This window comes from Calliphora vicina, chromosome 2 (genome assembly GCF_958450345.1).
Source record: "Calliphora vicina chromosome 2, idCalVici1.1, whole genome shotgun sequence".
NCBI lineage: Eukaryota > Metazoa > Arthropoda > Insecta > Diptera > Calliphoridae > Calliphora > Calliphora vicina.
This window is the reverse complement of record NC_088781.1, coordinates 56,894,634-56,908,264: the sequence shown is the minus strand read 5'-3', so window position 1 is coordinate 56,908,264 and position 13,631 is coordinate 56,894,634. Positions and strand designations below refer to the sequence as shown.

Sequence of the window (13,631 nt, the reverse complement as noted above, 5' to 3'; positions counted from 1 at the left end):
AAAGGGCATGTTGAGTAGATAATTTTTGTAGAATTAACTATAGTCCAGCTGATTTTTTTACAGTGGGTCAAAATTCAAATTTTTTTGCATTATACTAACTAAAAAAAAACTGTTAGTTAGTATGTAAGAGAATTCTTATTATCAGAGTTATATTGTGATATTGTATGATTATAATTTTTGCTCCTCTCCTTGACCATTGTTTCGTGAATATCAAAAAATGTCCATTCAAATAATCTACGAAAAATTTTTCCGGAAAATTTCAGTGGGGTTACCAAAAATAACAAAGTTGTAAATAAAGCCATTTGCGCTTAATTAGCAAAATTACAAATCATGTAAAATCAAATGAATCACTTAAAGAGACACTTTTGGTAGAATGGTAACAAATTAAACTAGTAAGCCAGCAAGTAATATTAAGTGATAACTACTTAATATTTGACTGAAACATTGGATGTTTTTGTTCGCGATTTGACAAAATTCATGCATCTCGCTTACAAATGTATAGAATATGAATATGTAGCTAAAACAAATAGGATCCTGGGATTCGAACCGGCATCCTTGATTGTTTTTTTGAGTTTGAAAGTCTCAGACTCAGCTCAGCTCAATTATCCTTGAATTCTTTTATAGTTATTTTAATTTTAGTAAAAATCATACGCGATATGAACATCATAGCTGACTAGACGCAAGATATCAGTGTGCAAGCTACAGTTATTTTAGTTGAACATTATTTTACAGTCCATCATTTCAAAGCCCGTTTCACACAATGCCTGATTTACATTTAACCGTCATATTTACTGATTATTTTGGATTTACTGATTTGGATAATTAAGCGTACAGAGCTTTATTTACAAATTTGGTGTCTTTGGTGATGCCCACTGAAATTTTCCTGCAAAAATTTTCGTAGAATATTTAAGACCTTAAATGTGTTTTTTGAAAGGACTTTCTCGAAAAAGACGTAAACTTTACCCCTAAAGAGAGAAGCTAAAGTGTTAAGGTCTACAACAAAAATTATCCTCATAAAACTCCAAATATAACTCTGACAATAAGAATTCTCTCACACATTAACTAACAACTTTGTTTCAGTTAGTATAATGCTCGCTTCGAATAAATAATATGCCCTTTCAATTTTCTGAAAATGAGCGAATTCACTTAATTGTGAATAAATTCGAAAATAATCCATCGATTTTTATGATCGATATCTCATTTTGTTGCTATTATATGTGGCTTTGTCATAATAAACCAGAACTATTTCTGCCGTTTACTATTTTTCATGAGGTTTTTAAAACAAAAAAATGTTCTATTTTCACTTACAAAATATTTTTTTTCATAAATTTGTTATTATAACTCCGAAACTATTGAGCCAATTAAAACGCAATATATAAACGAATTAAAGGTTATGTAAATCTCAACTATTCTAAGTTTATTTTAATAACATCGGACTAACCATTTGAGTTATCATCAATTATGTGGAGAAATATCTAACAAAATTTATAATTTTACATTTTTTTTAAAAAAAAATCTATACATAGAATTGAAAAATTTTACAATTTTTGTACTTAGGTAGTAGGGTATTCATTCGACTAATGATCGTTCGATTAATCGAATAATTTCTTACGAATAATTATTCGAACAATTTAAAAATGGCCATTTTCGAATAACGAATAATTCGAACAATTTTTTGTAGAATAACCGAATAAAACGACTAAATGTTCATATATATTTAAATTTATTAAATTGCTTAAAATTGTTCACAATTCCAAATGTAAATAAGTAATAATGACTCACAAAAATTGTATTGTTTCTGAAATTCGACAAATAACTAAAGACAAAGGGACTTTCCATCACTGTATATGAGTGTTCCTATAGCTCCTTCTATAAATATATACATAAATTATACTGCAAGAAGTTACAATTCTTTAAAAATTATTAACTTAGGACTTAAACCAATGAAAATTAAAGGTACGGAATAAAATATTTGTTATTTAGCTGGCGAAATATTAGAAGAATCGCAATTAATAATCAAAATATTAACTTAGATTAAAATGGAGTTGAATGTGATGGAGAATGTGATTTTGAAAGGGTCGTGATATTGAGGATGACATTTATAATGATTACATTGAAATAGATGAAGGCCACGATCTTAAAATATATGTATATATGTAAGTGATGATATTAACCGAGTAAGTAAGTGTTGCAAAATATTTTATAAATCGAATGATAAACACAAATATTGCAAACTAACGTTTTGTTGCAAGAAAAGCATGGAGTCTTAACATGATTTTGAACATCGTTGAACATCTTTGTCTAACATGTTAATAAACTTTTTGCGTATTAGTAAATGCGTCAATTATGCACTGCATGACTTCAAATTAGCCACGTTCACTGACAATGATATCAAACTTTGGACAGATTCCCTTTAATGTGTAATTCCCCAAGACCACTTTAATAAGCAAAGATTTGTTATAAATAATTTAGAAATAGTGAATAATTAATTTAAATGAACGACATAAAAAAGTTCTTAATTAGTTTATATTGTATTTGAATTAAGGATCATGTCCAACTAGATCAAATTTTATTAAAGCATAGTTCCAAAACGGAAACTAAAGGTTTTGCTAGTCAATTGTTTTGTAGATTGTTCGGGAGTTAATCTGATCAGAATATTTCTGTTGAAAATTTTATAATGGACTTTGTTTTCGAATGTTTTTTAACATTATCAATACTTGAATTGTTAACTTTAATGTTATTTTTGGTTTTTTTTAACAATAAAATATTAAAAAACCGACATCAAAACTTCATTCTTTACTTTTTAAAAAAAATTAAATTATTCGAATAATTCGATTAATTTAAAACGTGTGATCGAATTATTTGAACAAGTAGTGTGCAAAATTTAGGTTTTTTGTAAAAAAAAACAATGACAAGGAACAAGTACTCCAGTGAATTTAAAATTAAAGATATTGAAGACTGGAAGACGGGCTTATCACTACATGAATTGATTAAAAAATATTCAATTAACAGATCAGTTATTTCCAGGCTCGTTTCAAAATTGTTTAACTGGTCACATACCACCGGTGCATTCTGGAGGTTGTTCGCGAAAAAAAAAAACGATATTATGATTCCTTCATCAAAAGAGCAATACAAAAAGATTCTACAGCATTAGCTATTCAAGTACGATCAAGTTTAAGATTATGCGTTAGCGAAAGAACAATCCGTAGAAGAGTAGTAGAAGCCCGATTATTCAGCTGACGACCAGCAAAAAAAACATTTCTATCAGCTAAGAACAAGAAAGCTAGACTGAAATTTGCCAAAGCCCACATCGACTGGAGTGTCCAAAAATGAAAGACAGTACTGTTCCCTGACGAATCCAAAAACAACTTAAAAAGTTCCGCTGGAATAAGGTGTGTACGCAGACCAAAAGGAGAAAGACTGAATCCTAAGTATTGCAAAGGATCAATTAAACATGGAGGTGGCAATGTAACGGTCTGGGGTTGCTTTTTTGGTCAAGGATTTGGGTCAAATCATAAAATTTATGGGATTATGGATCGGTTCATGTACCGTGATGTATTGAAAGCTGTAATGTTGCCTTATGCCAGTGAAGAGATGCCAATTATAGGGAGCTTCTAACAGGATAACGATCCTAAGCAACCCTCCAAAATTTGTAAGACTTGGCTACAGAGCAAAAAGATTCAAGTTCTTCATTGGCCTGGTCAATCTCCCGATCTCAATCCTATTGAGAACTTATGGCACATTGTTAATATGAAAATAAATCGTGAAAATTGCTGAAATAAGGATCGGAAAATTCACGATATATTTCATGCCGTTAAAATAGCCTGGGAAGGAATATCGAAAAACGCCATATGCCAAGAGATGTTCTTGTGCCATCCAAAACAAAGGATTTGCAACAAAAAATTTATTACATTTTTTTTATAGTATATCCTTGAAGGGGTGCTTTAGTTTTGTCAGTTTCATTTTCTACCTTAAAATATTTTTTGATTTTAAGTTACCTCTTATAGAAAGGTTAACTTTGAAAGTATTTGTTTATCAATAATAAACATATTAACAAATGAAAATAATACATAATAGATATTTAAAACTTTGATTTTATACAAAAAAATACCATATGAAAAAAATTCATTGAGGGGGTGCTTTACTTTGTGGGTTCGCAAATGATGATTGGATGAGAATTGATTAACGAAAATTTAATCATTCAAAGGTTGAATGAATTTTATTATGAATTTTGTAAATCAGCTCATAAGCAAGTACTTTTATATCATATTATATGTCTGACATTACTAAACTACTTCTATGTAATGCAGATGATATGTTGATGAATTGTTATATCCTACACCAGCATAATGGTGAGAGTATGTAATCATTTCTGAGGCGATTTAATGATGGCCGTCCGTCTGACTGTCCATGTAAACTTGTGCGAAAATATAGGTCGTAATTTTGAAGATATTTCGATAAGATTTCCCACACAAATAAGTTTTATATAATCACATTTAAACATTTTGTGCAGATCGATTCATAATTGACCACAGATACCATATAAGAACCACTATCGAAAATTAGTTTAACGAGCATACAACTATTAAAAATGTGTATATATAATGAAATTACGCGACCTAATTGCATGTCGATCGGTCCATAATAAGGCCTACTTCCACAAATCAATCACAAAAACAAATTATGGAAATTTTAAAACAATTGCTGATTTATTATTTTAAAATGAAATAAGCGAAAGTTTTAGGGTCTCTGAAATACACACGATTACAAATTTGTTACTTCAGTATTGCAAAATATGTTAACATACATATTCAGCCCAATTATGAATAAAAATTCCCAGGGAGTTTTCTCCCTTTTCTAATTTTTCCTATTCAAATTCAATGGGAAAAAACTCCCAAGGAACTAACTCCCGCGGAATTTTTTATTCATAATTGAGCTGATTACTTATTTATTATTTACATTATGTTAATATTAATTCTTATTCGTATTATCATCATCCAAATTGATTTTTTCCTCTTCTACCACTTTCAGTCCCAATAAACTTTCAGTTCGGAGTTCAACAGAATCATCAACAGTTTGATTTTGTTCAGTTGTCTCTTCGTCACTTGCATTCAATAAACTTCTGGGGGAGTTTTCAACTACCGTTTCATTTGTTGGCTTTAGAAGGGCACGTGTCGTTAAAACATCCATGGGAAACCCATGTAAATAATTTTTCTCTTGCATAAATTCAGGTGAACAGCAAAACATAATGCCAGCCGTTGAGAAACGGAACGATGAATAGATTTCTTTCAGCCAAGGAATTTCAGAACAAATATTTGGACAGAAAACAACGTCGTTGTGGTTGAAAAACTAAGATAAGGAAATATTAAAATATTTACTTTAATATTAAATCAAAATACTGACCTCGGCATAGGGCGAATTGTAGCCGACAATAATGAAATCCTCATTTTGACTATCGGTCGATGTTAAATATGTCCAAATGTAGGCAGGTATTGTTTCGTTTAGATAACCATTCTGAAATACATAGAATAGGGATTTTATATTGTTCAGATAAATATTATTTAAATGCTAAATTACCTTGATTTCCAGCTTATTATAATCCCCTATATTATTGGAGGGAATCGTAACTACGCCAGATGTTCCCGTATACAATTGAAAACTATTGTTGTAGGCATAGTTTTCCAATGTGTTCATAAAGAGTTTCCAATTGCCCAAACGTAAATTACGCCACCATATTGTATTCAAAATACTGAGATATTCCTTGAAATAATGTTCATATGAAGCACCCTGGACAATTGGCGACATTTCGTAGGCGGCCAGGTACAGCCAATGATTTGTTTTACTCAATTCTGTCAGTTGTTGCTGCAGTTCGTTTTCGCTGAAATGAAACAATAACTATACAACTCAGAAAACATTTCAACAAGTTCACTTACTTTAGAGCAAAACTTCCAGTAGTTTTCAAGTTCCAAAGATCCTCATCTAGCGACTGAAACGATTTCAATTCTGTTTTCGTAATATCTATTAGCTGAAATAAATTCAAATTGTATAAGCAATGCAATCTTCAATGTATTTTTTATCTAAATACTTGCCATTTCCATATCATACTTTTGCCCAGAGTTGCTGATATTATAAGTGATAGTCTGGAGCGACCACTCGTTCAAATTAAAACAAATACCAGCCAATATATGATGATCTTGATTGGATTTGGCAGCAAGTAAGAAAGTATTGGCATTTGGTTGCTTTTCGCACCATTCATATGGCTCATTCGTTTCGTAAATGCTCCACTTAAGTTTTTCACACTCCAAAATCTTTTCTTTCAAGACGCTATTATTGAAATAGAGCTGATTATTTAGACACTGTAGTCTAATAGATGTTTGGTTTGTTAAGACGACTTGATAATTTATATTATAGCCATAACGATCTCGTTGTTGGGAATTGTAAGAAATGGAACTGAAATGGAATAAGTTAATTAGTGTTATATTACCGTTTTTGATATTAAATTGAAAGTTTTTAAGGTTATTAAGTTTAATTTAATTTCATATTGTTTCTTTGTTTAGCTAATTTACGTATCCGCAACTTTAAATTTCTAGAACATTGTTAAACCTTTTATATTTGTCAAATACAGCAAAGTTAGAAGATTATCGAAAGTATAACATAGATCAAATTTGTTTGTTAATACAAATGTTTGCAGTCTATTGCACAGTGCACAGTGGTTTAGAAAAGTTTTTTTTTTCGTTTTTAGTTCGGTATCTCGGGAACTGTTATAGGTATTATTACGAAATTTCACATGATTGGAGCTGAGGTATTTTGCAGTTGATTTATGTTTGTTCAGCTTCCTAGCGCTAATAGGGGTCAGTGCGTAACCCCTAAAATTTGGTCACCTCGGTTCTCAAATTTAAAATGTAAATAGTCTTTGGGAAGATCTACAATAAATATGGTTACATGTGTAGTAGGGTATTCGAATTATTAGATTTTTCTCTTGTTCGAATAAATCGAATAATTCGAACAAGAGATTTTAACTTGTTCGAAAAATTCGATCACACGTTTAAAATTAATCGAATTATTCGAATAATTAATTTTTTTTAAAAAAAAAAGTGAAGAATGAAGTTTTGATGTCGGTTTTTTAATATTTTTTTGTTAAAGAAAAACAAAAAATAACGTTAAAGTTAAAAACTCAAGTATTGATAATGTTAAAAAACATTCGAAAACAAAGTCCATTATTAAAATATTCTGATCAGATTAACTCCCGAACAATCTACAAAAAAATTGACTAGCAAACCCTTTAGTTTCCGTTTTGGAGCTATGCTTTAAAAAATTTGAGCTAGTTGGACATGATCCTGAATTCAAATACAATATAAACGTATTAAGAACTTTTTTATGTTGTTCATAAATCGGGTTTTAAATTGTGTAACTAATGCTTTAGTAAATTAATAATTCACTATTTCTAAATTATTTATAACAAATTGTATTATACTTTGCTTAATAAAGTGGTCTTGGGGAATTACACAATAAAGGGAATCTGTCCAAAGTTTGATATCATTGTCAGTGAACGTGGCTAATTTGAAGTCTGGCAGTATATGATTGACGCATTTACAAATACGCAAATAGTTTATTACCATGTTAGACACAAATGTTCAACGATGTTCAAAATCATGTTTAAGACGAACTCCATGCTTTTTTTGCACGTTACTTTAGTTTGTAATATTTGTGTTTATCATTCGATTTATTAAGTATTTTACAATACTTACGTACGCGGTTAATAACATCACTTATACACATATATTTTAAGATCATGGCCTTCATCTATTTCAATGTAATCATTATAAATGTCATCCTCAATATCACTTTCAACGACCCTTTCAAAATCACATTCTCCATCACATTCAACTCCACTTTAAAGTTAATATTTTGATTATTAATTGTTATTCTTCTAATATTTCGCCAGCTAAATAACAAATATTTTTTCCGTACCTTTTATTTTCATTGATTCAAGTCCTATGTTAAAAATTTTGAAAGATTTGTTTTTAGAATTGTAACTTCTTGCAATAATATTTATATATTTATAGAAGGAGCTATCGGAACACTCATCAATGTCTTTAGTTATTTGTCGAATTTCAGAAACAATACAATTTTTATTACTTATTTAAATTTGAAATTATGAAAAATTTTAAGCAATTTAATAAATTTAAATATATATGACCATTTATTCGTTTTATTCGATTATTCTACATAAAATTGTTCGAATTATACGTTATTCGAAAATGGCCATTTTTAAATTGTTCGAATAATTATTCGTAAGAAATTATTCGATTAATGGAACGATCATTAGTGGAATGAATACCCTAATGTGTAGATTAAAGTCCTTATATTTTTATATCATGGTTGGAGCTGAGTTGTTTTCAAAGTTGGTCACCTAGATCTGAAATTAAAAAAAAAATCGGCAAAAATCCATTTTGAAATTTTAAATATAAATAGTCTTGAGAAGATCTAAAAAAAAACGATTTTAGGTTTATTTATTTTTTTAATTTTGCTCGATCTTTTCTTTTTTTTTTAATATGGCGGGCCTAAAGAGGGTGGAAATTTTTTTATTAAAAATCAGCTATATTGGCGATAAAATTCTAAATAATATAAAAACAACTTGCTAACAATTATCTCATCCCTATAAAAAGTTGGAAGATGTAAAACGGGCCTTATTTTTTTCCGAAAAAGTCCTTATATTTTTTCTTTTGTAGAAATAAAGTATCTTCGGGACTATATAAAAATTGTTTAGGACTCGAAAAGAGAACTTAATACAAAAGCGTGTAAAATAAAACTTGCCTCACTCACTGATGTTTATAAAACAAAACTTCCCGCAAAAAAAACTTCGAGCAAAATTAAAAAAAAACAAGTAAGAGTGCTATATTCGGCTATGCCGAATCTTATATACCCTTCACCTTTGTTGTGGATGCATTATTATTTTTTATAATTAGTATATATGTATGTACATTGCCCACTTTCAGCGTAAATTATCAAGAACACAAAAAACAACAACAACGCCAAACGAAACAAAACACCAAAAGAAAAAACAAAATACGCAAGGCAATGAAACCAACACACATCCAAACATACGTTTAGTTGTATAAAAAACAACAACGCCAAAAGAAACAAAACACAAAAGAAAAACAAAATACGCAAAGCATGCACATCCAAACATACGATTTGTTGCTTTTTTGTCAAAGCATGCAATACATTGTGTTTTTTGATGAAATTTTCAGAGGTTGTCTCGGATTTTTGCTCATATCTCCGTTATTTATGGACGGATTTTGCTGATTTTAAATAGCAAAATTCTCGAAAGTATGACTGACAGAATTGTTGAAGATTTGGATCCCGGAGATATCTGGGGCCTTCAGAAAATTGATTTCAACAGACAGACAGACGGACAGACAGACAGACGGACATGGCTTAATCGACTCCGCTATCTATAACGATCCAGAATATATATACTTTATAGGGTCGCAAATGAAAAATGTAGAAATTACAAACGGAATGACAAACTTATATATACCCTTCTCACGAAGGTGAAGGGTATAAAAATAAACCTGAATAACTACTGACCTAAAAGCGATAACCTACATATGTATGTATGTATGTATGTTTATTGTAGATCTTCTTAAGGACTATTTATATTTTAAATGTCAGCTCATTCGGATAATAAATAGATTTTTGGCAATTTTTTTAAAAAAAAATGTGAGACCCGAGGTGTAGTGTAATATTGCTAATTAAGCGTAAAGAGCTTTATTTACAACTATAGTATTTTTGGTGAACCACACAGAAATTTTTCGGCAAAAATTTTAGTATAATATTTTAATCCTTAAATGTCCTTTTTGAAAACACTTTTTTGATTTTCTTGAAAAAAGGGAAAAATTTACTGCTGAAGAGAGGAGATAGACGGTTAAGATCTTCCACAAAAATGATTCCCATAAAATTCCACAATATAACTCTGACAATAAGAATTCTCTCAGACTTTAAGTATAATGCTCCCTTCGATCAAAAAATTCAAACTTTGACCCACTGTAAAAAAAAATCAGATCAGCTGGATTATAAGTTTATTCTACAAAAATGATCTCACTCAACATGGCCTTTCAGAATTATTGGTTTTCTATTTTGTTCAATCAAAAAGTCTCAATTTGTTGGACAGTGTTGTTAGTGCAATTTCGTAACAATAAGTCAATTTTTTCTAAGAGCCCAATACCTTTCCACAAGCCGAAGTTCTGGATAGTTGAGTGGATTTGCTTACCTTGGAATAAAATTGACATTATTGTTTGAATACCACCCAAGGGCTTTTTTGCTATAGTGGCATGATGCCAAATCGGACAAGAAACTTCGTGGGGAATTTTGTTTGTTTTTTTGTCTGGTATTGATCTTGAACATTACATCATCCATCAGCTACATAAAAATATTGACCCGGAAGTTGTGAAAAGTCTGCCAATACATAAGTTCAATCATCCATCACACAATAGATGTACATATTTTTATACCCTCCACCACCATAAGTGTTGAATGAGGGTATATATGAGTTTGTCATTCCGTGTGTAACATTGAGAAATATTCATCTGAGACCCAACAAAGCATATATATTATTGATCCTTATGAAATTCTAAGTCGATTGAGCCATGTTCGTCTGTCCGTCTGTATAAAACACGCTCACGTTCAAAATACGCCAACAAACTTAGTAGAGTTGCAAGAAAAATGTTTATTATTGTCCTAAGCAGTTTGGTATTGAAAAGCGAAATCGGTACAATGGAACCAAAGTTATGAATTAAAATGTGGGACAACCTCAAAAAAAAATTATAATTTTCACATATTTTTGGAAATTTTTTGTAAATATATTGCAGCTAATATCATAAAATTTTGCACTCGTTACTATTATGATAAAAGAACTAACTTTGGTGAAAATTATAAGAATCGGTCCAAGATTTCTCCTAGCCCATTTACAAATTTCTTCCCGAAATATGGTTCAATGTTGTATAAATGCCTACAGAATATGAATATCCATATACAATTCAGCAAAAATAAGTTTTGTGGTAACAAAATTTATATTACAAAATTTTTCGTGGATCGGCCCATATTTGACCATAGCCCCCATATAAAGTACACTTCCGAAAATCTCTTAAATAAGCATAAATGTCTTATAAATATCGCTATCAAGTTGAAATTCGACATAAATAATCCCAATATATGCGAAAATCGCTGTACCTAATTCGACGAAGATCGGCCGATAATTGCTTATAGCTCCCATATAAGGACCACTTCCGAAAAACACAATAACCTACATAAATATCTAAAAAATATCAATATCAAAACAAAATTTCACACATATCCGTTGTTTGTATTTAGAAATCATACTACTGGATTTTGTGAATATCGGTCCATATTTTAATACAGCTCCCATATAAGGTCCAATTCCAAAAATCAGTTAAGTACTTATAAATATCTTACAAATACATTTATCATGCTAAAATTCGACAAAAATTATACTCATATATATAGATATCACTGTACCAAATTTTATGCAGATTGGCCGATAATTGGTCATAGCTCCCATATAAGGCCCATTTCCGAAAAAAGATATTAACCTTAAAAAATATTAAAAACATATCGATATCAAAATGAAATTACGCACAGATCAGTAATTTGTATCCAGTAATCATACTTCTGGATTTTGTGAATATCGGTCCATATTTAACCATAGCTCCCATATAAGGTCCACTCCCGAAAATCACTAAAATCCTCATAAATTTCTTACAAATATAGTTATCAGGTTGAAATTCAAAACAAATTTATTCAATATATACAAAAATCGATGTACCAAATTTTATGATGATAGGCCCATAATTGGTCATAACCTCCATATAGGAACCACTTTAGGAAAACATATTAACCTGCACAAATATCCAAAAAAATCTATACTGAACCAAAATTTTACACCGATCATTTTTTTACATCATAATTCGGCATAGCTCCCATATAAGGTCCACTCTTGTTAATAGCGTTGTTTATATGAAATTCTACAAAAATAGGTCATAGCATCCATATATTAAACCAAAATAGTACACAGATCAGTAATTTGAATTCAAAAATCATAACACTGAATTTTGTGAATATTGGTCCATAATTGGCCATAGCTCTCATATAAATACATAAAAATCACGTAAAAATATTTTATGACAATCGAATCATAATAGGTCATAGCTCCCACATAAGTACCACAACCAAATATTTTGAAATTTGTCTAAATATATTTGTATACCCTTTTTTATACTCTGTTTCTTCACTTGAGGTTAAAAGGGAAAAATGTTGATCCAAACGTATTAACTAATTATTAAGTATATAAATTGTTAAATTTCATACGTTCTAATAGGAATTTCAGTTATAAATTGCTGAATTAGATACAATTCTTTGTACATTTGAAATAAAATATCTTCTGCGTAAACTAGTCTTTCTAACAATTGTTATATTATTTCAGTTTTTATACCATCATATTTAGGTGGAGGGTATTTAAGATTCGGCACGGCCGAATATAGTACTCTTACTTGTTTTTAAATAAAATTTGACCAAATTTTTTTCGCTCGTTCTTTTGCTTTAATGTTCTTTACCGCATTGAGATCTGAAACTTTTTTCACCTACTTTTTTCGGTTACAAAATTGACCGAAATAACAGGTGAAAATTAATTTAATGATTTAGAAAAGATTATATCTGACGTAGTTTTAAAAGCTAACGTGATTTAAAAAAATATATACATAATTTGTTGGACCAAGTGTGTATAAGTTTTTTCTGACTCAATCTTTACGTAAAGATCAAAACCAACTACATACCATTTATTTATCAAAAATAATTAACTGAAACAACTTACCTGAAATTTGTGCGACATAAAGCCTGGATTACTTCGCCCTCATTCAATTGTATATCTTTACCGGTATAAGGTAATTCTACCAAATACTTGCCAAATATCTTCTTATAGATCGGTAAAGTTTCCGTATTATTTGGATATTTAACCATACAATCACAACGAATTAATGCGAATTGAACGAAACTTAAAATGCTGAAGCACAATAATAAATCAAGTTTTAATTTAGACATTGTCTTATCTGTCCCGCTAAATTTAATGATATTTTTTTTTATTAACTTTTGCCAAATGGAGAAGCAAAACAAAAAATCAGAACTTTTCTTGATAAATGCCTGTAAGACACTGAATGTTTATAATTGAAAAATTATGAATTTATTTGTTTATTCATGATTAATATGTACATATGTATGTATGTAGTATGTGTGAGATGTTTCGGGATGATTCGTGGAATTGATTGATTATTTTGATAAGGCAATGTTAGAGGGTTTCTTTATTTATTGAATTTATAAATATTACAATGCAATATTAAAGAAAATTTGTTTTCGAATATATTAAAGTACAGAATTTTAAAGCTTCTACATGAAAAGTTGGAAGTATGAGTAAAAATCATGAATTGATATTTTCTAATCTAAAGAGACAAGAAATGTTCGTTACCTTATTAAAATTGGTTATTATTTGCTAAAATTAAAGGGCCAGAAATATTTTTCAAAGTTTAGGAATAACATATTTACTACCATTTATTTAT

General features: G+C 29.7%; 1 protein-coding gene across 1 annotated transcript; it reads right to left on the bottom strand.

Moving 5' to 3' along the window:
• Positions 1 to 4,681: 4,681 nt before the first annotated feature.
• LOC135951864 (uncharacterized) lies at positions 4,682 to 13,142 on the bottom strand. Its single transcript, XM_065501599.1, has 6 exons — positions 12,893 to 13,142; positions 6,090 to 6,450; positions 5,934 to 6,025; positions 5,578 to 5,878; positions 5,404 to 5,514; positions 4,682 to 5,349 (listed from the first exon to the last, which is right to left on the bottom strand). The coding sequence occupies exons 1-6, from the start codon at positions 13,117 to 13,119 to the stop codon at positions 4,972 to 4,974; spliced, it is 1,470 nt and encodes a 489-aa protein (XP_065357671.1). The 5' UTR covers positions 13,120 to 13,142; the 3' UTR covers positions 4,682 to 4,971.
• Between the last annotated feature and the right edge of the window lie 489 nt (positions 13,143 to 13,631).

Bases quoted from the DNA above. Each gene is read 5' to 3' on its own strand.
- LOC135951864 (XM_065501599.1), bottom strand. From the start codon at position 13,119: ATGTCTAAATTAAAACTTGATTTATTATTGTGCTTCAGCATTTTAAGT. The intron at 6,451-12,892 runs GTAAGTTGTTTC...ATTCCATTTCAG, and splicing joins TTATGTCGCACAAATTTCAG to TTCCATTTCTTACAATTCCC. The intron at 5,879-5,933 runs GTAAGTGAACTT...GTTTCATTTCAG, and splicing joins ACTGGAAGTTTTGCTCTAAA to CGAAAACGAACTGCAGCAAC.